Here is a 23,534-nt window from a genome sequence, read left to right on the forward strand (position 1 = left end):
AATCATTTAATAATCAAGATGCGATAAACTGTGCCATGAACTATTGACGTTTCTGTTTTGCGCCATCACGCAAAAAAAAAAAAAAAAATCCTGAAAAAGAACAGCGTGGGAAGTGGAACCCCTCGATTTGAATACAAAAAAAAAAAAAAGAAAAGTGCCCCTCTGTCACTTTCCGCGCTCCCCTCCGCTCCCGACCCCGCGCATTGAGCCTATAGCCTATAACGCGCTCGGATCCGGCCCACTCCCTTCTCAAAATGTGGCTCATCAGCTGTTTTTCTGTGTGTGCGTGTGCGCGCCCGTCTGGAGGCGGCCTCACTTCCCCTTTTGTCTCGGCCTTTTTAGCCGGGGACTGAACGCTATAGAGGGCCCCCGCGCTCAGCAGCAGCAGCGGCAGCATCACCACCGCCACATCAGGACTCCAAGGGCTGCGGTCGAATAATTATGGGAAGCGGGAGCAGGAGCAGTAGAAGAAGAAGAGGAAGACATGGGCACGGACGCGCGGAGCTGAAGTGGATTTATATTACGCGCTAAGAGAGACTCGGGGATCTTGGGGTCGAAGTGGCGTTTTTTGAGGGGGAAAAGGAGGCAGGCGAGCGGAGGTTTGTGATTTATGTGCTTGTGTGCGTGTGTGTGTGTGAGAGAGAGAGAGAGAGGGGGGGAACGCTGTCAGGACTGGAGAAGGGGAAGCTATGCAACAACGGCGGCGGCATCTCTCCCGTTTACGCATTACGCAAGGAGTCTATTTTAGCTCTCTCCGTGGACGCGCGCCTTGGAGAGAGGCCTGACCCCCGGGTGCTGCTCTCTCCCTCTCTCTCCTGGCTTATTACTGGGCACATCCTGGCTGTTCTGCAGGGGTTACAACTTTTCACATATAGGCCTTAATCTAAGTGTGGTTTAATATTCTGTCCTTTCAATTCCGGAAATGGGGTTTGTATTCAAATGAATGCGACTCGTATAATACATTTGAGCTTTTTATCATGGTTATGTTGTTTGGAACTCATATAGTCCAGTCATTATCCCTATACGACCTGCTCTTACAACCTGCTTTTTGCCCATAGTAACTTGGCGTTTTGACTTATTTTTTTAAATCACATTTTTCAGTACATTTTATGCAATTTTCCATCAGTGTTTTTGTTGAACCTCTTAACCCCGACCTTAATTACCGAGCACACTTTCTGCAAGTCAGCTTTACCCAAATCTAAAAGCTTCTCGACTGGAGCTTACAGCCTATAGGCCTCTTTTGAAAGCTGAGACCCACAAAATCTGATCTGTGACTTTGACTCATGTTCCTTTATTGTCGCCTGTTTGTTGCGTTTTTGTCTATTATTTTCTTGCCTGCTTTTTTTGCTTTGTTTTTTGCATTTTTGTCGCTCTGTTGATGCTTTTTTTTCCTATAAGCGTTTTAAATTTGGGTCAAGTTGAATTGGAGAAAAAAGGTGCTCCGTTCAGGTGGGGGTTCCTTCTCTATTGTTTACGCAAACACGTTTACGCAAACACAATTACGCGAGCACATTATTTTTTATTAATATCTGTATTCATCTATTTAGGCCCATTTATTTTGTCTTATTGTTTTCAGTTTGAAGGCATATAGCTTCCAAGCATTCACTAACAAAATGATCTACTTACTTACACCTTGCTTAGACTACTTCATTACTTACCACATGAATTACGCGTGCGTTTTATCCAACTTAACTCACCAATACGCATTGGACTGAGCCTTTTACGCCTCGTCATCGCTTTGAGCCGTTCTGTTTCCAGCACAAAGGCCTTTACCGCATTTCCATAATTGTTTTAGAATATTAGTATTTGATTTTTTGGGGGGGATGTTATTGCATTAGCCATCCACTCTGGCAGGGGAAAAAAAAAAATCCCACGTCCCCAAATGCTCCCGTTCGTTCGAAAGTAAAAAAACTGCGGGGGAATATGATCTGATGTAATTCGATAAGCGCAATCAATACAAGGAGAAAGAGGGCCCCCCCATTCCGTGCGCTTTCTCCATCTATCGCTGACCGGACAGACGATTCCGCTGGAGGAGGCCTGTCTGGGAAGCGTCCGGTTACAGTGGATATAGGAGTTATTATTTTTTTTCTTCATGTTTTTTTCTTTTTTTTCCCTCCGAACCTGACATTTCGTCTCTCTTTCTTGTTTTGGGTTCACCCCGCAGTTCCTCGGAGCTTCGTGGACGCTCTTCCCGCCGCCTCGCGTCTTGTTGCAGCTCGGGAGAAGCGAGGCATCTGTCGGTAAGTCAGCCACGATTTTTGATTTATTTATGTTGTGCGTGTGTGATTTATGTCACGGGCGGTTTGCTGCGTGGCTCCAAGTGGTGGGGGGGGGGGGCCTTTTGGGTGCGTGCGTATTTTTACGCGTGGTTATTCCTGGGTTTTCGTTTGACTGCTCCAGATGGCAAGACAAAACATGCAAATCTTGACTGTGACGAAATTAAATATTTTATTATTGTTTTTTCATATAGGCTATGTGTGTATTAATAAGTATTAGTATTAAGTATTAATTTTCGATTTGTATTTTTTTTTTGTGGTCACAATTTAAGTTCATACAAATATCCCTTTTACGCACACACGCACCGGCAATGTAACCGGATTGCGCCACGTGCGTCCCCTCCACTGTATTTGTTTGACGCGTTAATAGCCACCGATGATGACGCAATGTAAAGCCGAGCTGCACAACTCACTGTACGTCCACGCGCTAATGTACTGTAACTTAATACTAGGTTGTAAAAAAAAAAAAAAAAAAAGGAACCTGGATGAAGGGTCAGTCCATCACGGCGGTTATTAAAAAGGCGCTTAAAAATCCAACGGGAAAGCAAAGCAGCAAAGCGCCGCTATAATGAAAGCGGGGCGGGGGCGGGGGGGGGGGGGGGGGGGGCAACAGCGGCGATAACAATAAAAATCGGCCATAAAAGCGCAGAAGGAGTCGCAGTGTTTTCCTAGAGACCAAATGGTCGACGGGAAAGAAAAAAAAAAAAAAAAATAACACACACATGGGAGAGAGCGATTGAATGTGATGCGGAATCAAGGAAATTCCTTCGTGCCATCTTCCCCGGCCTAGATTTTCTTTTTCTCTTCTCCTCTGTCTTCTTTCAAATCCCAAGGGAGAGAAGTAGAAGGGAAAAAAAAAGGCATTTCCAGAGAGTTCTTTTGGAGAGAGGCAGTTGTGAAACCCAACACGCGTGACCCAATCCTCACCACGGCGTCTGTCATCCACACCGAATCAAGAATAACCGCCTGCTTTTTTTTTTTTTTTTGTTGCTTTTTGTTGCGTGTAGCGGCGTGTTTCAGCGCGGAATCTCCTGCTCCGTCTCCCCTCTCACGACCACTCAGCAAAAAACATTTAGTCCCAGCGTAAAGCCAAACAAACCAAACCAAAAACAAAAAAAAAGGACAATTGGTGAAGAGAAGAATCTGCAGACGGTGGACATTTGGGGCCTCCTACGTAACGTATCCGCAGCCTCTATACAGAAGCCTGAACGCCCGCGCGCTATCTGCTTTTTAAAGTCGCCCGTGTTTACGCAGCACACACACACACACAAGCGCGCACACACACATCATCGCGGCGCCGCACGCTGCCGCCGGCGCGCGAGAGAACTCATAAATCTTACGTGGCCATAAACGACAGCGTATATAGCGTCCTGAATAATAAAAATAGGGGTGAGTGGAGAGGAGAGAGGGAGAAACAGAGAGAGAGAGAGAGAGGGAGAGGGTGTGTGAGAGGGAGAGAGATGTTTGGGAGATACTAGTGCGTGCCTGTGCGTAAAAAGTGGGGTTTTCTTTTGGAGGAAGGTTGCCGTCTGTCTCTTTTGCCTTTTGGATTTGCTTCTTCTTGCTTTGGTTTGGGCCTTACTTCTTCTTCGAGTCTTCTCCTCTCGCCATGGCCCCAGTGAGTAGCTACAAATACGTTGCTTTTTTTTTTTTTGTGCGTGTGAAAGAGCAGGAAACGCGGCGTTGTGGGAAGAAAAGTCGGCTATGTCGGCCTAACGAGCTCCAGGCTTTTAGACGGGGAGGATAAATGGATTTCGAGGCGGTCCGGAGTAACGCGGATGACCTCACGCAACTGTCATGTGAAGCATTCGAGCGTATGGACTTTCCCTGTTTGCTTTGTCGTGACCATGGAAACTGCATTTAAGCTAACTTAGCCCACTTCATAAGAGTTTTAATGCGCACGCTCGGGTTCTATTTGAGACATTCTGTGCGCTAACGGTTTAGCCATTCGAAAAGTTTGCAGAAAGTTCGCCTCAGTGTTCATTTCTTATTTTCCGATGGCTGCTTTGGTTTGTAGCCCTGTTTAAAGGCCCTGTAACCGTTGTTTTTCTTTGCAAACAACGTTTAAACTCTTAACCGAGCACATTTCCTACAGTTCAGTCATAGCTTTTTGAAAAAAGGGGCATCAAAACAGCGACGAAATCGAGACCTAGTAAATGAGGATGAAAAAGCAGCAAAAAAGCAACAAAACACAGCAAAACAGGCGACAAAAAAGCAGCAAAAACGAAACAAAAAGGCAAAAAAAACAACGGTGAGAACACAAGGAATAATGTTAGATCAGTTTTGTAGGTCTTGAGGCTCGTTCATACTTCACAAGACGCAAGAACTTCTTCTTCTTGCACCCTGAGCTGCAGAACAAAATGAAGTCCTTTTGCCTTGTAGCCGTGGAAACATTTTGTAACAGTTCCATGGCGACAAGGCAAAAGTGACTTAATTATGTTCTTGCAGCTCAGGATGCAAGAGCAAAGTTCTTGCGTCTTTTGAAGTATAAATGAGCATTTAGCTTTCAAAGGATGGCGCTACATCTGTAGCCCTGGGAATACAGATGAAAATTAGCCATTGTGGCTAACTGGCATATTTACATGTGTACCTTGAGGACTCATGTTAATTAATACGCACTGTCCCACCTTAAATAAATATAGGCTAAGCTAAGCTGAACCGGAGAAAATGTGCTCGGTTGAGGCGGGGGTTAAGAGATTAAACTGATAGCCACGGTCCAAAGTCATCCCTAACTTTCTCAACATCATCATGATTTTTGTAAGCACGTTACACAACTTTTACCTTACGAGCTTTAGCTACTGTCACAGCGATGCTAACAGCCTAGCCTGCTAGTTAGCAATCGACAAAAAGTCTTCATTGCCAGTGTTTCTTCTTTATTTAAACAAATGCTTTTGCTTGAAAGCTAAAATTGGCCCATGCAATAGTAGTTTTGTTGTTGTTGTTTATATTCTAGTTGTAGCTTGCGCTGAAGCGATTTCTGAAAGTAGGCAAGGCAAGGCAACTTTATTTATACCGCACATTTCGTACACAAGGCAACTCAATGCGCCTAGCATTGAGTAAAACCCGAGTAAAACCGCATATACAAAGCTAGCCCATATGTCAATTGAATTTTCCTATACTAGTGCTAGGCTACATGCTAATTTCGGTCCCTAATTATTCGGTCCTTATTATTGCTGTTACTGCTGTACTCATATGGATGTATAGTGCACTCCAGAGGACCTTTCACTAGTTTGTGTTACTTCCTTGACTGTTTGGTCGGCTTCTTTTACTTTTACTGTTTGCATGTTAGCTTTTGTTCGTTAGCTTCATGTTGATAACTTTGTGGTGTTGCTTTGCTAATTTCTTTAGTCATTTTGCTCGTCTAAACTGTTTTGACTGTTGGTTTATGCTATTTTCCTTCTCTCTCGTCCATTTTATTTTATTTAATCCATTGTGTATAACATCCCACTATATACTAGGGATTTTTTTGCGCAATATCCTGTCTTTGATTGCACATTTGTCTATTTCCACCCCCCCCTTATCTTATCTGATCTTATATTATTGCAATATTTGGCGGTGGTAGTTATGTAATTGCAGTCATAATAGCAGCAGAACGAGTTCATTTATAGGAGTGGCATATTATGTCATAGAACACTTGTCTATCTTCACCTTCTTTGCCTTTCACTCACGTTAGCAGTTCAATAAGTCGTACTTTTGAAACGTTCCTATATTTGGCAGATTCTTCTCATCCATATTCCTGCTGGATACGGTGCAATGTTTTGAAATGTTTCTATATCTTTCATTACTGCTGTATTTCATAGTAGCGACAGTGGTGCTCGCAGTACTAGCAGTAGTAGTAGTAGCTGCAGGATCAGCAGGAGCAGCAGTACTTTATGTCATGCAATATGTCATAGATCTGCCAGGGCTTCCTTGTTCATATCCATATTTGATAGTAGAAGTTGTCGTAGTACTAGTATAGGCTTAGTAGTAGTAGCAGCAGTAGTAGTAGTACTTGCAGCTCTTCATTATGTGGTGCAATATTTTGAAATGTTCCAATATTTATCAGTTGTTTTTTTATGGTACTGCAGTATTTGATAGCAGTGGTAGTAGTAGTAGTAGTAGCCTAGTAGTTGTAAAAAACAGCAGGACCAGCAAGGCAACTTTCCTTCTTCATAACGCAGCAGTATTTGATAGTAGTAGTAGTTGTACTGTGGTACTAGTAGTAATATTAGTAGTAGCAGCAGTAGCAGTGGTAATGGTAGTGGTTGCATTTCACTACGTGGTGCAATGTTTCAAATCAGGATTTTCTCATCTATTGTACTAGCAGATGATAGTAGTAGTGGTGGTGGTAGTAGTAGTTGTAGTTGTAGTTGTAGTAGCAGTAGAAGCTCTTCAGTATGACGTGCAATATTCTGATTAGTTTTTTTTTCATACCAAAGTGTGCCGATGTCTCCAAACAAACAGAACACATCTGATTATCAGGTTATGGCTGGAATTCCGCCCAGCCTTCCGATTGGCTAACGAGAACCCATGTGACCTTTAGCCGTGCCAAATACCAAACAAAACAAACGCAGCCTCCATGACTGTACTCGCTAACACCTTCCAGCTTTCACTTTTAACTCAAGTCCAACCACTTTTTTTTTTTTGGCTTCCAACGCTCGTTCCCAAACCCCGGCTTCACCGTGAGCCAGACTGTTTCAACAGGCCTCTATGGAATGTTGGGAGATAAGGCGGAATTCCACGGAAACGCATTACAAGCTCGTACTTAACCCTGCGCGGCTTGAATCGTGGCTTCAGCACTCAAACATATGTCTCATCTTGTGGTTTATATTCAGTTTACTCAGCTGGAAGTATTGTAAAGCTTATTGTATTGCGATATGTACGAGATTAGCCCCTATTGCGACAAAGTCATATCGTCCCAGCCCGAAAGCAATAGTATTTATGGACACAGTCTGGAGAGTTTGGTACATACTTACATTCAATAGTTGAGGTGCTTATGAATGATTAACAATGTGTTTATAAACATGAATAAAGTCCATATCAACGTATTTACGAGAAACGTATTCGTGTTTAATTACTGTGTTCATGCATGAGCTTTTCACCAAATTCGGCATATTATTATTAAATGCAGTTTTGCCACACAATGAGGGGAACATTTTATTTGATTTTGAATTTTCATGACATAACCGGTCCCGATTTGCCATATTATCAAACAACTGCAAAACAGTCAAACAGATGCTCACGATAATCTGAGACTGCTTTTCTTTTGTAAACACTTTAAGACGTCTTAGCATTCACGCTGTGCTTAATATGTACATGTCTGTCTTAACATGATCATTTCTGTGCGTTGACAAAGCGCCTGCATTAGTCTCCTGCGGGCACAGAGAAGTGAAGCGGTTTAGATCAAGCTCAAAACAACAGCTGACAGGCATGATAGTAGTGGAGGCAATTGGGGCATAGGCGACCCTGGCGGCCGCTTGGGGACACCATGAGGGGGCGCCAAATTGAATGAAAATGTGAAAAAATTCACATCAGAATTCACTTATGGAATGCCAATGTGCAATATAATATAAATAATTGTGTTATACTTTATTTTACACTACCTTGATAAATTGTACTTAACTAACTTTAGTAAAATGCTGTGTATTAGTGTATTAGTACTTTGGAGGTACATCATGTAATAAGACATTAGACCCTTAGGGTTGGGGCTTAAAGTCAGGGTTAGAGTTTGGGTCTCATGTTTTATTATGTGCCTCCAAAATACTAATACACATTATTCTGTTGTGTATATAACCTGTAGGTGCAAGTTATTACACATTGTTACACAGCACATTACATTGCACTTAATTTGGCAGGTACAACGTATCAAGGGTAGTTTAAAATAAAGTGTTACAAGTACTTGGGTTAGGGTTAGGGTTAGCAAAGCCCATTGTCTGGAGCAGTGGTTCTCAATTGCAGGATAGGGACCCAGAAGTGGATCACAGAACCGTTATCAGTGGGTCGTGAACCTTTTCCAGGCCATATTTCCCTCAATATGTATCCATAAAAACATTTGAGTCTGTTAAAATGACTTCAGATGTTTATTTTATCGTTTATTCAACATTAACTTGTGGAGAAAACACAGTATTTTACTTTTATTATTAACCTTGTATGAGTATGGTGGGTCTCCCAGTTGAGAACCACTGGCCCAGGGCACCAAATTGGCCTGGGCCGGCCCTGGCAGAAATTATCTCACAAAAAAGAGTCAAAGGCCTCTGGAATGTTCAAACACGAGAAAAAAAATAAAAAATAAAAGCGCCACCCCATGACGTTAGCAGGCAGAGGCAAGTGTTTTCAGCTCTGGGGAAAGAAGCAAAAACGCAACTCCTGTCTGCTTTGTTTTATTTTAATGTTGGAACAAATATAAAAGAATGAACTCTCAACTTAGCAACAACACCCTTTAAGTATTTCTAAATGTCCCCTTGGAGCTACTGTGGCTCTAACGCCCTCTCCGTGAACCAAACAGCCGTGCGTAAACGCCTAATCTAATGCCATGCGGTAGTTCTTGGGGCTGCGCTACGGGCGTGTTAATTATCCAATAACGTCAGATTTATGAATTTATGGCATGTGCTTCCTGCTACGCGGCTATTATGCTACAAGCTACTGCATGGCCTACAGCTAAGTGCGCGCCGTGAGCGTGTAACACAATCCGGGTGAAGCGAGCGCGCCCTTGACTACATGCAGCCGGTCTGACATTGCACATGCTATATACACTGTCTTTCTTAAGTAGGCAGTTTGATCTCCCTCGTGCTAAGAAAAAAAAAAAAAAAGTAAATAAATAAATAAAATCTACTCCCAAAGATCCAGTGCGCGTCTTGGCACACGATTTGGCCGCGCGGAGAGTGACGTTGATCGGCTCGACGGGGCATCAGCATGTCAGTCTGAGCGCGCCCCTCTCTCCTCCTGTCAGCCGCTGTCTTGTGGTGTAAACAAGCGCGTGGGATAGAGCTACTGACCTGCGTGCGCTCCCTCCCCGAGCCCGGGACCCCTCAGGTGCAGCGGAGAGACCTATAAGAAGAAAAGGCACACACACACACACGCGCGCGCGAGGTGGAAGGAAAAAAAATGGAGGACAGCGCGAAAGGATGATACTGTGAAGTGGATTTGGTGAAGCTCCCGGAGAAAAGACGGCGGAGGAGCGTTGTTATATCAACGCTGGGGGGGAAAGGAGGCGAGCCAGGGAGCCAGCGCTGGAGGGTGGATCGGCGGCGGAGGCGTAGTGCTGCTGCTGGTGGCGGCGGCGGCGGCGGTGGAGGAGGCGGTGGCGGTGGTGGGGTGGCGCAAAGGCAGCAGCGGCGGCAGCAGCAAGCAACTGGCTCCGGTTCTGCTCGTTGCGCTAAAGCTAGCCCTCTTTCGCTATATTAGCCACCATTGCACCTATACCCCAATAGGCTACAGCTACAGCAGCAGCAGCAGCGACGACAACAACAACACAGCTGCCGCGCGGGGCCCCCCCTTCGCTCATCCCGCCTGCCGTTGATGCGCCTCGGCGTACGGGGGGGAGCCCAGGCGAGCCGCGGGAGCAGAGCAGACCCCCGGTTCCTTCGCCTTACTTCTTCCATCTCTCCGCCCAGGCGAGGACTCGGGGACCGGACTGTTTTCACACCGCCACTAGCGTTATCGTGCGGAGGGGGGGTGAGAGGAGACACCATAACACATCCACGAAATTGGGATTTTTGTTTGTTTTGTTTGTTGTTGTTTTGGAAATGCTCGTTATTGAGTGAATTGGAGATGTGGGGCCAGCGCCGGCGCGGCTTGGACCGGCACCAGCGGAGCTAAAAAAAGAAAAAAGAAGGAAAAAATAAAAGAGTGCGTGAAGCAGGGGAGCCGTTTTGGAGAGGTAAGGTCTGTGGGAAAATGCGAGGGATATATAGGCCAGCGCTGGTGTGTGAGAAACAACGCGGCTTTTTTTTTTTTTTTTTTTCCGGAACGCAGCGTGTTTCTGTGCCCGCGCGCCAGTGATTTATGGCCCGTACGACTTCAATCGCGGTTCAAGAAGAGTTCACAATGCTTTAAAGCTGTGTGTAGCCCCCCCTCCCCCCCCTCCCCCCCTTCGTTCACTCCGGCCTTCCATCTCTGCCAATACAATACAATGCAACACAATACGAAGCGTCCTCCCTGTATGTGTATCCACTCCCGCGTTCTTTCTCTCCCTCTCCATTGCGCGCGTTTATTTATCGTACGATTCCTTTTCCTTTTACGCACGGTGTTATTATTATGCTAGCATACCCATAGCGTTGATTATTGTTTTTGTTGGGGGGGGGGGGGGGGGGAGGAAGAGGCTAGACGCCGGACTGTTTGCTAATAGCGTAAAAAAAAAGGAATATGCGGATATGTTTGATAATTGAATACGCGCACCGTCTCTTCCTGTGCGCACACCGGCGCCATTTGTAACGTTAGACGCCCCCCCCCCCTCTCCCCGGATAACCGGCAGACAGTGGACACCTCAGTAAAAAAAAAAAGAAACGTCTGTGCCCCCCCCTCGCGTGCACTGTTTAGCCGCTTCTCACGGCGGCGCAAGTGGACCACTCAGGGAGGGAGAGGGGGAGGAGGGAGGGAGGGCGGCGTGCGTAAAAAGTTGGTGATTGTGTTATATAGCCCTTTTTACAAGGCATAAAGGGGTGTGTGTGTGTGTGTGGGGGGGGGGGCAGACTTGTACCCGGGCCGTAATAGCTAAACAGGATATGATTTAATAAGGCATTCCCCTCCTACACTCTGGAGCGCGGGCCCCCGTTTCTCCTCTGCTCCTCTATATTCCTTGGAGTAAATAATTAGGATTCCGGCTTGTCGAAGGGGGGAAAGATAAATGGCTGACATGTGTGACGTGCTGAGAGCTGAGCCGCGGCTGCTGGCTCTTTCTTCTTCTTCTTTTTTTCTTCTTTTTTTGTTGCCCCTTAAAACGAACAATACCAGAGATGATGAGTCGTCTCAATTCGGCTAACATCCACGCGCGTAAAAGACACCTTATAATTGTAGCTGTAACGAATGAATATGTTTATCCCCAACGTGGAGAGTGTGTTTTCTGACAGATTAGCCGCGTGGGGCTTGCGTTTCGATCACGTATTGACATTTGTATTTTGTGGAATGACTGTTAGCGCTATTTAGGCCGTGCGTAAAAGTCCATATTGTTGATTGGTCTTCATTTAAAAGCGCATAATGGAAAATACGTATTTTGGAGATTAAAATGCCAATTGTAATTTATGTTTTTTAACGTAAAATGCGACCAAAACATCCTAAAATGTAAAAAAAAATTCTATTCCGTATTGCATTATTTTATACAGTTCGTTCAGCACTACTATTTTGTTAATAGTAGCAATGAGGATTCAGGAACTAGGAGCCATTGTGTTGTTATTTTTCTATTATTCTTTGTAATATTAGTTGTTTCTTATTCTTAAGCATTAGCATATAGCATTAGCTCACAATATTCGTTCCGTCATGGCTCTGTTCTGGTTTTATTTTGCTTCTCCTGTTGAGCAAAATGACCTTTTTTGCTCCTAACGTTTTATTTATGTCCATAATTAGCTTTTATTTTTAAACATACTAGCTTAAAGCGTTAGCCAGGCCCCCAGACTATCTTTGCAATATTTTGGCTTGGACTTTTTTTTTTCTGTTTCTGTCGTCCAGGCTGGCAGCGAGTGAAGCCACTTTTCTTTTTTTTCCCTCCCCTCTTCTCGCTCTTGGACGTGTTATCTGGTCAGGACAAATGAATGCCAGGTGCCGCCGCCGCCACCGCTCCTGCTGCTGCGCTCTGACCGGCGTTTTTTTTTTTTTTTTTTTGGCCCACCCTGGCTTGGAGGAGCCCAGATAGAGCGGCTCTAAAGGGGCAGCTCCCTCCCGGGGGGCCACGGTGAGGTTAGGTAGAGCCCTGTGGCCTCTTCGCTCGACCCTGATGGATGGATGGGTCAGTGAGTCGTGAAGAAGCAGCTCCCTCCTTCCTTCCTTCCTTCCGCCATTTCTGTTTTTTTCCCACACCTCCCTTGGCGAGTTAGTCGTGTTTGTGAGCATTTTTTTAGGTCCTACGGTGGCAGAAAAAAACAACAAAAAAACAAGACAAAGATGGCGGAAATCAGCTTTAAATCATGGCCATAACCCGTTAAACATGTTTTTTTATTTGTGTGGTTTTAGCGTTTTCCGTTTAACCAAACAGTCGTGCGTAATTGTCAATGTTTGCTATCTATCTATCTATCTATCTATCTATCTATCTATCTATCTATCTATCTATCTATCTATCTATCTATCTATCTATCTATCTATCTATCTATCTATCTATCTATCTATCTATCTATCTATCTATGTCTTCGTTAGTGAAATGATCTCTTGCTGCAGCGGAGAGGCAGCTCGCTCGTAGGGCCGTTACGCAGCGCGCGCGCCGATGTCTTGGGGAGATATGAGTGAGCTGAGAGGCGCAGACAGAGCGCAGTAAATCTTCGCCGGTGACACAAATAGGCTACCTACATTTCAGTCCAGTCAGCGGCGGCGGCGGCGGCGGAGGGAAGGTGCACGAGAGAATCAGCGAGAGAGCGAGAGCGCGAGAGAGCGAGAGAGAGAGAGGCCTTTATAGCGCCGTTACGCACACACAAAAATGGCACATAAACAAAAGCACGTGATGTAACACGGCTGTATTCATGAGCACGCGGGCCGAAATATACCGTGTCAGTGTTTTGGGACCCGCGTGGGAAGGACATGTGACTTTATGGCGAAATAACCGACAATGCAATCGATTGTCACCGATTTTACAACACTCGTTTTTATTTGTTCTATCATTGGTTGGTTTGGAGTGTGATATAATTTACTGCGTGTTTTGAATGAACAGATTCATTTTTGCTCTTCACATGAGAATTTGCCTAATATACATGTTTTATTTTGCTATTCTTGATAGTTGATTTATTTTAGTTTTATGGCTCATGCTACACCGTGTTCCTTTGTGCTACTTTGGTGCACAGGAGAGGCTGTTTTTTTGGGGAGGTTTGCCCTCATGGTGCCCTCTTCTTCCCAGAGCATCTGCAAACTGTGCTCTCAAGGGGTAGGGAGGGGGGGGGTGAGTGAGTGAGCGAGTGGAAGAAAAAGCACTGGTTTCTATTCATGTCATGGCGCCTTTCATTTGAGCAAGATGGATTTATCTCTCTCTCGTTTTCTACTTCACCCCCCCTCCTCCTCCCCCTCCTCACCCCTCTCCCTTCCCTCCCTCCCTCCCTCCCTCCCTCTCTCTCTCGCTCCCAGGTCGGGTTGCAGGAGAGGCCGCCGGAGAAGCCAGCGTCACGTGACCCCCGGTGCCAAATGGTCTTCCGGCGAGTGGCGCCCAGCAAGGACCGGAGCAGCACAAGCAGACGCCCCCCCTGCCGCCTCAGCCTCTCCCTCCTCCCCACCGCCGCCTGCGCCCCTTCCTCGCCCCCTCTACCATGCAGAAGACCTCATATTACGACGGCTCCACGCTTTTCGGGGGCGGCGTCGGCGCGTACTCGTCCTACCAGGTGCCGGGCGGGGCCAACAACGCCACCCCGACGGCCAACGGCTACGTGGGGGGCTACGACGCTCCTCTCCCCATGGCCCCGCACCAGACAGCCTTCCAGACCGCCGCCGCCCATCTGGAGGTGGAGTCCTACCAGCGCTCTGCCTGCTCCTTGCAAGCGCTAGGCGGCGGCGGAGGCAACACCAACAACGGCAGCGGTAGCAACCACCACCAACCTCTCGCCAAGAGCAAGGAGCTCAACGGCAGCTGCATGGGCGCCCAGGTCTCCCCCCCTTTGCCCACGAGTAACTCCAGCAACGGCAGTAGCGGCGGTCAGCTGGCAGGGGGCGCCGTGGGGTCGGTCGCCCCGAAAGCGCCGCCCTCCAGCAAAAGCTCGTCAAACTCTGGGTCCTCCTCCACCACGTCCTCGTCGGCGACGCCGCCCTCGTCGCTGCCCGTCAACCCGGCCCTGGCCAAGCACATCTTTCCCTGGATGAAGGAGAGCAGGCAGAACACCAAGCAGAAGAACAGCTCGCCCAGCAGCACGTCGGCTAACGGTGCGTCGGCTACTCCCGCACAAGCACCACACGAAGGGTAGATCGCTGTCACACGGCGTCGTTTGAAACTCTTTCCGTATTAGATTAGACTCGTCAGGTCATATCTGGTCTCCTCTTGTTCAGTGACGTCAGCATCGCTCTACTTCCTGGTCCAATGAAGTCCTATTCACTTGAATGGGATTTCGCTGATGGAACCTTTGTACAAGGCTCTTATCAAATATCTGATCTCACAGAAATATTACATTCTTTTTCGCAATGCGTGTCAGACATTAGTCATCAAATTATTTATATACACACAATGAAGGCAAATTCTAAATACAAAAACATACATACATCATTTTGACTGAAGAAATACTTACAGGTATTAAGTGAAAAACATGTTTTGACCTTTTATTTGTTGTTTTTTCACAAGGATATTAAGATAAAGTATTTGTTGTGTCTGTGGAATAGGTTGCGTTCATGTTCTAGAATTCTGTTTCAGCCGGAGCAGGTGCCAATGCAACTCAATGGGTGAGAAACAGTTTTTGAAAGAGATTTCCGAAACTAATATGTCCAAATGTTTCCTCTGATCACTATTTGACAGTGATTGGATTCACAAACCTGCCACATTGTTCTTGTGACTGAAAGTCCTTTCTCCCGACCAACATCACGCTCATGTTTTTGAACATTGTCTCTACTTTTGGACCATATGAACGTATGAGCTGGAAGAGAGGACTTTGAACTTTGTGACAGTTTTTGTTTCATGTGCATTGGGCGAGGAATAACAGAGGAATTAGCAACAAACTGAGACTAGAAATCTGCATTTTGACAGTTGCCATAGTTACCGCCATGGAATTTTCAGCTGCTCTGCCTCAGTTTTGAACTATAGGCTCTTAAGAACAGCTCTACTTCCGGGTCCAGATGTGCGAGAAACTACAAAAAACTCTTTAATACCACGATCAATATTTCTGAAACTCAACAGAGAGTTACTGATCATACTTATTTATCGGGCCCATCAGCCAAAATGCTGAACCTACTGCTATAAAAGTAATATTTAACAAAATCGCTACATCCGAGCGTGGATAAATGCTAACGGCGAAGCAGCTACGCTAACCCCAGAAGTACCAACTTTAGTAAATATTACATTTTTAGCAGTAGGTGCATTTTTTGGCTAATGGGTCTGAGAAATAAGTAGGTTCAGTAACTCTCCGTTGAGTTTCCGAAATATTAATGGTTGTTTTTAGGAGTTTTTTATGTTTCTTTCTCGCATATTTGCCGCTCTGCTAAGACCCGGAAGTCGTGACGTCACACTTGACAAACGTATTTTGTACAGTTTGGATCCGGAAGTAGCTTGGTTGACAGGTGTGATGTCACGCTTGTCGCCATGGTGACTGACCTTCAAGGGGTGCCAGAAACAGAATAGATTCATTGCCATTGTCAGTGAACAGGCTTATAAATTAGACATTTTCTTCGGTGAAAACCTGCAACATATTGCAAAATGTAAAAACTTGGTAGTGAAAAAAGTAAACTACAAAACCTATACAACTACAATGGCAAGCATAAATATCAAAACTATCCAGGGCTGCAAACATATTGAAGTCGGAGATCTGGTGGCACAGTTGACAAATATGATGTAGTGTACGCAAACATCAAGCTGAGTGTCCTTTATAATGATAAACTCAGATTGTGGCGCTATATGACCTTGTGTTAGCGCTGAATTACCGTTAGCCTTTAGCTTCAAGGCAAAAACAGTTATGAACGCAGTATGTTGTTAGCGATTCTCCAAAAGCTGCATGTTTTCTTTCGTGTTAGCCAAGACACGGCTAACACTCCATAGGCATACACAAGGACAGGAAACACAGAGTTTATCGGAAATTCTACTGACTTTTGTCCATCTCTTTTATTTTACTTTGTTCATTTGGCGTTCGTATAGTTGCGAGTTATCCGGCAATCATTTACTGAAGCAAAAAAAAAGATTTTGGTCATAAAGGTTAGCATGTTTGCTAATCGTTCAAGTAACATGTTATTAACGACGGCGTGCCGCGTGAAAGAGGCTGGCCCTGAGCTCGGACATGTGCTGATCTCTGCCTCCTCGTCACTGTCTCCCGTATCGGCCCTATCTGCGCCTCCTTTCAGCAGTTCATCCCTCACCTCCTCCCATCCATCTCCCTCCCCGCTCTCTCCCCTTGGCCCTTATCTCATCTGTTAGCTCAGCGCCCTGAGGCTCTCCAGTCCGTCCTGCACACACTCTCCCACATACTAACTACTGACACGCTGCAGGGCCCAGCGCCCCGGCTTCACACGGTCCCGGGACGTCCAGACATCTGCAAAAGAAAAAAAAAAAAAAGAAAAAAAGTCATGAGTGAAGGATATCTCTTAAAGCGACGAGTAAAGCCGGTTTTAAAACGTAAACATTAGCCCTAGCAAAGCGGAAATGGAGTACAAATATTTTATTTTGAGGTTGTCGTGTTTCCTCCTGTCGCGGCTTCTTCTGCTGATGTTAGGACCATAACAGCGCTCAAATTGCCTTCACTACAAACCAGTCCTTGCCAAGTCCAGACTGATCCAAACGGTTGAGTGCCCTCTACTGGCGATGCAGTGTTTGAAGGCTCAGAGATCAGAGCTGAATTACTTTTACTTTAAGTTTTCTATAGTGAGCATACCTAATCTTTTTGTTTAAATTACAAATATATCATAAAAAACGAGGATAAAAATGTTTTGTTTCATTGCTAGAAAGAAAAAAGTCAGGTATAGTGCCTTAAATGGTGTAAACAATATCTTTTAAAGCTGCACTGTCTGAATTAAACCGTGGAAGTCGTAAGTCTGTCGCCTAATGCTGTTGCCTGAATATATTTGTGACTTCCTGGTTCACTTCCTGGTTCACGGGAGGAAAATTGGCACACAAAATCTGCTTGTCTTTCACAAATGGCTTGTTTACAACGTAGATCTATATCAAATGAAGTTTTGATGATGTGATGACCACATGCTTTAAGGCAGGGCTCAAACTCATTTTGGGTCATGGGCCGAAATCCAGCTCCCACTGCGCGTCACTTACTGGATATAATGTAAACTATACTATACTATTAACTATGTAAAATACTATTGACAAAACATTTTTCAATACATTAATGATGATAAAATGAGCACTGTTGTGGTGCTGATTTGGTGACAGGACTGTTGCCGGATAAATAATAGCTCACACTTGTATTGCACTTTACAAGCCTGTGTCACAAGTTTGTCAAAGTGCTACATTGTCGTCATTATTCGTTCACACTTGGTGGTGCTAATCTGCTGTAGGTTACGTCCACGCGACATCACAACATTCTAAACAGCCTGTCGTTTAGAATGGAGGCGGAGCAGCAAGAATTCTATTGTGCTCACCATGGTATATGATTTTTTTGTCTCAGTCCTCACTAAAACAATCCATCTAAAGCGAAAACTGCTTCAAGGTTGATTGTCTCCTCCATCAGCGAGTATAAACCAAGGTCCAATTTGTTTTCTCTGAAAGGCGTCCAAAAGTGGTGACAATATTCCAAAACATATTTGTGATTTTTGGCGAGTAGAACGAACTTTCAGCCATGAAAATAATACGCCGTTTTCTTTTTTTTTTAATCACTTCCAAATACTGATGAGGAACAACATTTGTCAATTTTATTTTTTGAGATATCTTTCAAAACTGCCTTTGTCCCATAGAGTTGCATCGGCACCTGCTCTCCAACTGACATCACATTTTATAACATGAACGCCACCTTTTGTAGCCACAGCCGCCCCTGGGGCAGACCATTTACCACATGGCTGTAATGTGTTGTTTATATCCTGATCTCTGATTATGTCAGTGCCCCCTGCTGGACAAGTGTGGATTAATTTCCTTTTTAAAAAAAATAATTTCGGCTGACCCCTGACCCCTAGTGGCCGGAGTGAGCATTTTGATTATTTCCTTTTTTTTTTTTTTTATGACCTACTCAGGAATTTATGCTCCACAAGTCGACCACCGGATTATATAATTTTTGACACACAGGGGCGGACTGGGACTGAAAAACAGCCCTGGACTCTGACCAGCCTGGCCCAAATTAGCGTATTTGTGCACTTCCACAAATACAGATTGTAACCTCTTACCCCCCGCCTTAACATTAACGAGTGCATTTTCCCCAGTTCGGCTTTTTATCATTTATTTTTTTATTGGCATCATCAGCAAAAAGAACGGGAAAGGCGGTCGCAGAAACAGAAGCAAAATCATTAATATAAATAATAAATAATAGTGGTCCCAAAACTGAACCTTGTGGCACACCATACACCACGGAATTCCTTTTAGATTCATGTTTTTTTATACTGGGCTTTACCCAAATCTAAAAGCTTCTCGACTGGAGAGCAACAACGCAACGCCTCATTTGAAAGCTAAGACCTACAAAAGTGATGGAAACTTTTTGTCACGTCGCCACATTTTTGTCTTTTTTTTTTTTTTTTTTATCATTTTTTGTTGTGTTTTTCTCACGTTTTTGTAGGGTTTTTTTTCTCCGTGTTTTTCTCATGTTTTTGTTGACTTTTCATCCTCTTTTTCTCGCTATTTTGATGCTTTTCTTTTTAGCTTTTAGATTTGGGTAAAGCTCGGTCGAGGCGGGACCGGTGGCCCTAGAGCCAGTGGCCCTTCTGTGCTCTTCCAGAACGGACATGTGGCCAGTCCGCCCCTGTTGACACATGTTCCCTAAGCAAAAGTGAGACCTGCCTCTGGCCTGTTCATGGTCCTGGAAACTAAGCCCTATTCAACGTACTTACAGGGATCTCTGTAATCCAATGAATTATGACAAGAACCCTTGCGTTCAATCAAAATCTTTCTCTCCCCCCAAAATGATCTGTTTATTCTGATGCAGCCTCTTCCATCTAAACGTTGCACCAAAGGCATCCAACATGCCTCACAAAGCCCCCTTTTGTTCTCATTAATATTTGACCTTGATGTGCGTGAGTAAAACTAGCTGGAAATGAACATGGACTTAAACTGGGGAAACTTGTGAGATTCCCCCAGCCTAATACTATCACGTTCTTTCTTCCTTTTCCCCTCTTTACAATTTGCTTTACCCCCGCCTCATACCTGCCCTCCACGTGACACTTGTGCATATAAAACCCCGCCCCCCTCCCCCTGATGTGAGGAGGAAGACATTAACAAGACAAATTCAAAACGTCGCGCCCGATAACCGACGAACTGAGCCGCCGCCGCCGCCGCCTTCCAAACCCGAGATACGACGATACCGAACGGGACGGAAAATAGTGATGACTTTAATATGATGTCGATGTCTGATAACAGGCGAGCGGCGGCGGCGGCGGAGTCGGAGAGAGGCGCGCACGTTCTTTTTTTTTTCCTTTCCAAAGGGGTAGAGATTAAAAAGGCGCTGCGGAGCGTTCGTCACGGCGTCGCGGGAAGAGTACAAGTGACAGGACGGATGAGGCTTTGAAACAATTACTCTGAGAAATGTCAACGAAGGAGGCAGGTGATTGGAGGGCGCGGGCGGGGAAGCGGAGAGGAGCGCCAGGGCCGGAGCTTTGTGTTCAGGCTAAGACACTTTCTGCGATTCTTCTTTTGTGATGTTTTGTTGAGAATTGCGTCGAAGTTTTTTTTTTTCTTCCAGAAATGACTCCAACATGGCTGTGGCGCTCCCTGGTCTTCCCCTCGTTTATTCATTCACAAATACTGACCTGTTTGGTATCCACGTGTAGCACGAAACGCTGTGACCGAGATGCAGATTTGACAAACATCGGCCGGTTTTCAGACATAACTTGGGGCCTTGTCACATGTTCTCTTTTTCTTTTCTTTTTTATTATTAAGTAACAGATAATCATAACAATAATGATCAGAATTATACTTTATAGCCTTTTCCATGTCCAAAGTGTGTCTGATGGGATAGAGGGATAGAGCAGGGGTAGGCAACATCAGGCCCGGGATCCAAATTCGGCCCTTCAGCATAAAACCTTTGGCCCCCAAGAGAATTTTGAAGAAACATTTATTCAGAAATCAGAGACCAAATGCATGAAAAGGACTCAAAAATGTGGGAAATGCTGTCAGTATTTTCACATTTCCCAGCAAAACAACCCATTAGGTCATATATTACGTGCAAAACTTATATTTGTAGAAAAAAAAGTACTTTTCTTTGGGCTACAATTATGTGCTTAGGCCCTTGGTGTTTTGGCAATGAAGAAAATCGGCCCTCCATGACACACACTTGCCCACCCCTGGGATTGAGAGGCACAGCAATACGTTTAAGTTTAATCTCTCCCAGGGTGCCCAATTGGCTCTGCCCTGTAGGATTGATTTGTGGACAACTTTTGGAGGGCCGCTGTTTTAGCATATTGTACATGTTTTGGGTGAGGGATGAGGGGAACCATGACCCTGGAAGAAGAACATGCAAACTCCACACATCCAGACACACAGGCTGTACAAGGTCTGGGAATGAAACCAGAGACTTTTTGCTGTAGGATGAACGTGTTAATTAGTTTTCCTCAGTGTGGATAATGGAAGAATCCAGTTTCAGAGTTTTTCAAAAGCACGTTTAACGGTCTGATTTCACGAAAAAGATAGAGCACTTCCTCCGACGGGAGTCTGGGCATGAGCCAGCGGAGCACATGGAGGAGCATGTCTCTCTCAGGGGCCGGTCCTCCAGCCCACGTGTAATTTGCGTGCCCTGGGCCACGCTCGGCCCGCGCCTCTCAATAACTGACACCTTTATGAAGTGCTGACAACTAATATCAGCCATAATTCAGCCGCGGCCGGGCCCCGGGGCTTCATAAGAGCGCGGCAACAGGTCCCTGAGCTCGGGCTCCACAGACCGTGAATGTACCACATTAGATTATGAGATGTGACTGAACTGTTATTAGTGTCTTCATTTTACTTCAAGAAAACATAATCAAAATGACTCTAATCAAGGATATCTGACCTCCTTTTCACTTGCAGAGGAGAAAAGCCAGTTGAACAATTGTTTTTACTTTCAAAATAAGAAAAGAAAACACGAATCTAAGTGCAATGAGATGTGTGTGTGTTTTAAGTGCATTTGAAAGTATGACTTATTTAGATGGATAACATCTGTTGTGAGTCATAATTATCATTTTATTTCAGTGACGCAGCATTCATGAAGAAATGTTGGGCAAAAAAATATTTTTTATTTGAATTTTTAAAGGGACTATACAGATTTAAAAATGTTAAAATAGTGTGTTTTCCTCCCCTACATGTTCCAGCCACGTCCTAATGTGTAGAATGAGCCCAGACCTGTTCACCACAACTGCCTCTAAAATCCTGTCACTCAAAAAGATGTTACTTCAGGTCTGAAGTGCTGTCATGCACGAGCTTAATATAGAAGGTGCAGTTACACGTAAGGCCTGATGTGGCAGTAGTGAGCATAAAATGGCCAACTTGTATCTTGTCTCTTTAAGCAACTGACAGGAAGTGACATAGATGTAGGCAAAGTTCCAGCAGTTTGACTCATTTCCCATTTACTTTACATGGGTCGGCATGGCAACAGTTTAAAATTGCCTTGATCTATGTCACTTCCTGTCAGTGTCCAATAAGGAAGTGAAACTATGAACATAAAAAAACTGGTCAAACTAAAGAAAGCTGGGTAAAACTTGTAGCGAAAACTTAAATTTAATTGTGTTAAGTATGTTTTAGCAAACTGTGTGTCTAATGCGTCACATGCACTTTAATTGTTTTAATTACCAACTCAAACCAAGGGCAAATAAACCTTTTTTTCAATTTCATAATTCATAGTTTGACTTATTTTAGGTTACATTTGCAGGGCTCACATCCCGTAATCATTTCCAGGTCTTTTCCAAACAGTGACTGTGACAGAGCATGGCCGAGTAACATTTAAAAACTTTGACACACAATATGTTTCCAGTTTTGGATGATGTGGAACAGTTTGTGTGTGTGTGATACTGAAGTGCTCGTCTGTGTGCTCAGCTGCTGCAGCCGCGGGGGACAGTGCCAGCCCAGGAGAGAAGAGCCCCACCGGAGGGTCGTCGGCGTCGTCGAAGCGTGCGCGGACGGCCTACACCAGCGCTCAGCTGGTGGAGCTGGAGAAGGAGTTCCACTTTAACCGTTACCTGTGCCGGCCGCGCCGCGTGGAGATGGCCAACCTGCTCAACCTGTCCGAGCGCCAGATCAAGATCTGGTTCCAGAACCGCCGCATGAAGTACAAGAAGGACCAGAAGTCCAAGGGCCTCAGCTCCAGCTCGGGGGGCCCGTCCCCCACCGGCTCGCCGCCCCTCACCATGCAGTCCACGGCCAGCTTCCTCAACTCCATGCACCCCATGGGTGGAGGAGGCTACGACGCTCCCTCCCCCCCCTCCTTTAGCAAGCACCAGGGAGTGTCCTACTCCATGTCCACTGCCTACTCCAACGTCCCCATGAAGGGCTGCCCCCCGCAGCAGAAGTACGGCGCGCCCGACCCGGACTACGGAGACCCCCACCCGCACCACGGATTAGTACAGAACAGCGGCGGCTACGGCACGCCCAACAACATGCAGGCCAGTCCGGTGTACGTGGGGGCAGCTACGTGGAGCCCATGGGGGGGGTCCGGGCCCTCCATGTACGGTCTGAACCACCTGGGCCCCACGCCCCCCCTCCACCAGACCATGGACTACAACGGCGCGGCGCCCATGGCCAACCAGCACCACGACCCCCCCACGCACCCCACCTACACCGAGCTGTCGGGGCACCACTCCACTCAGGGCAGAATCCAGGAAGCACCCAAGCTCACGCACCTGTAGCAGGTTTGACCCAACTGTAGGACTCTCTGACCGGGGCAGGCGGGCATCGGGGAGGGCCGGTGTGGGGCGGGGGGGGGTGGTCTACAGGGCTGTACAGCGGGCAAAGACAGAGGAAGGTCTCCGTGTGAGGAAGGTCTGTTTACACTGCCGCCAAGGCCCACACTGGCACCACAATCACGCCTACACCCCTGAACAAAACAAGTCTTTCCCATTGGCGTTTCCTCCACGCTGGTAAACATCCTGCTGCTATTGGGTGCGCTTACATCTCAAATCATTTCACACGAAAGATCATCTTCGGAAGCACTGATAAACCCCCCACGGACGCTCCTCACCGTCTGTCTCTGCCCGGGCTGTAGCTGTTCGCAGTGAGTCCACCTCGAGGAACTGCGTCCGCCGAGCATCGCGGCACGTCTCCCGGCGCTCATGGCATGGTCACACTTTGGAGCTCAGAGAACGAGAACCAAACCTACATACATGACATGAAACAAGCAGAAAAACACAAAA

The 23,534-nt window shown here is 45.8% G+C and overlaps 1 protein-coding gene across 4 annotated transcripts; it reads left to right on the forward strand.

Annotated features, from left to right (window-relative positions):
* Positions 1–539: 539 nt before the first annotated feature.
* Positions 540–23,083, forward strand: LOC306982653 (homeobox protein Hox-B3a-like). 4 transcript variants are annotated; one of them, XM_079583122.1, is made up of 4 exons: positions 540–599; positions 2,165–2,240; positions 13,515–14,300; positions 22,222–23,083. In XM_079583122.1, the coding sequence occupies exons 3-4, from the start codon at positions 13,694–13,696 to the stop codon at positions 23,028–23,030; spliced, it is 1,416 nt and encodes a 471-aa protein (XP_079439248.1). In that variant the 5' UTR covers positions 540–599; positions 2,165–2,240; positions 13,515–13,693; the 3' UTR covers positions 23,031–23,083. The 4 variants fall into 4 exon arrangements, with proteins under 4 accessions (XP_079439248.1, XP_079439250.1, XP_079439251.1 ...); XM_079583124.1 differs by lacking the exons at positions 540–599; positions 2,165–2,240 and adding an exon at positions 3,495–3,665; XM_079583125.1 differs by lacking the exons at positions 540–599; positions 2,165–2,240 and adding an exon at positions 3,875–3,894.
* The last annotated feature ends 451 nt before the right edge of the window (positions 23,084–23,534 follow it).

This window comes from Gobius niger (assembly GCF_951799975.1).
Source record: "Gobius niger genome assembly, contig: SCAFFOLD_203, whole genome shotgun sequence".
NCBI lineage: Eukaryota > Metazoa > Chordata > Actinopteri > Gobiiformes > Gobiidae > Gobius > Gobius niger.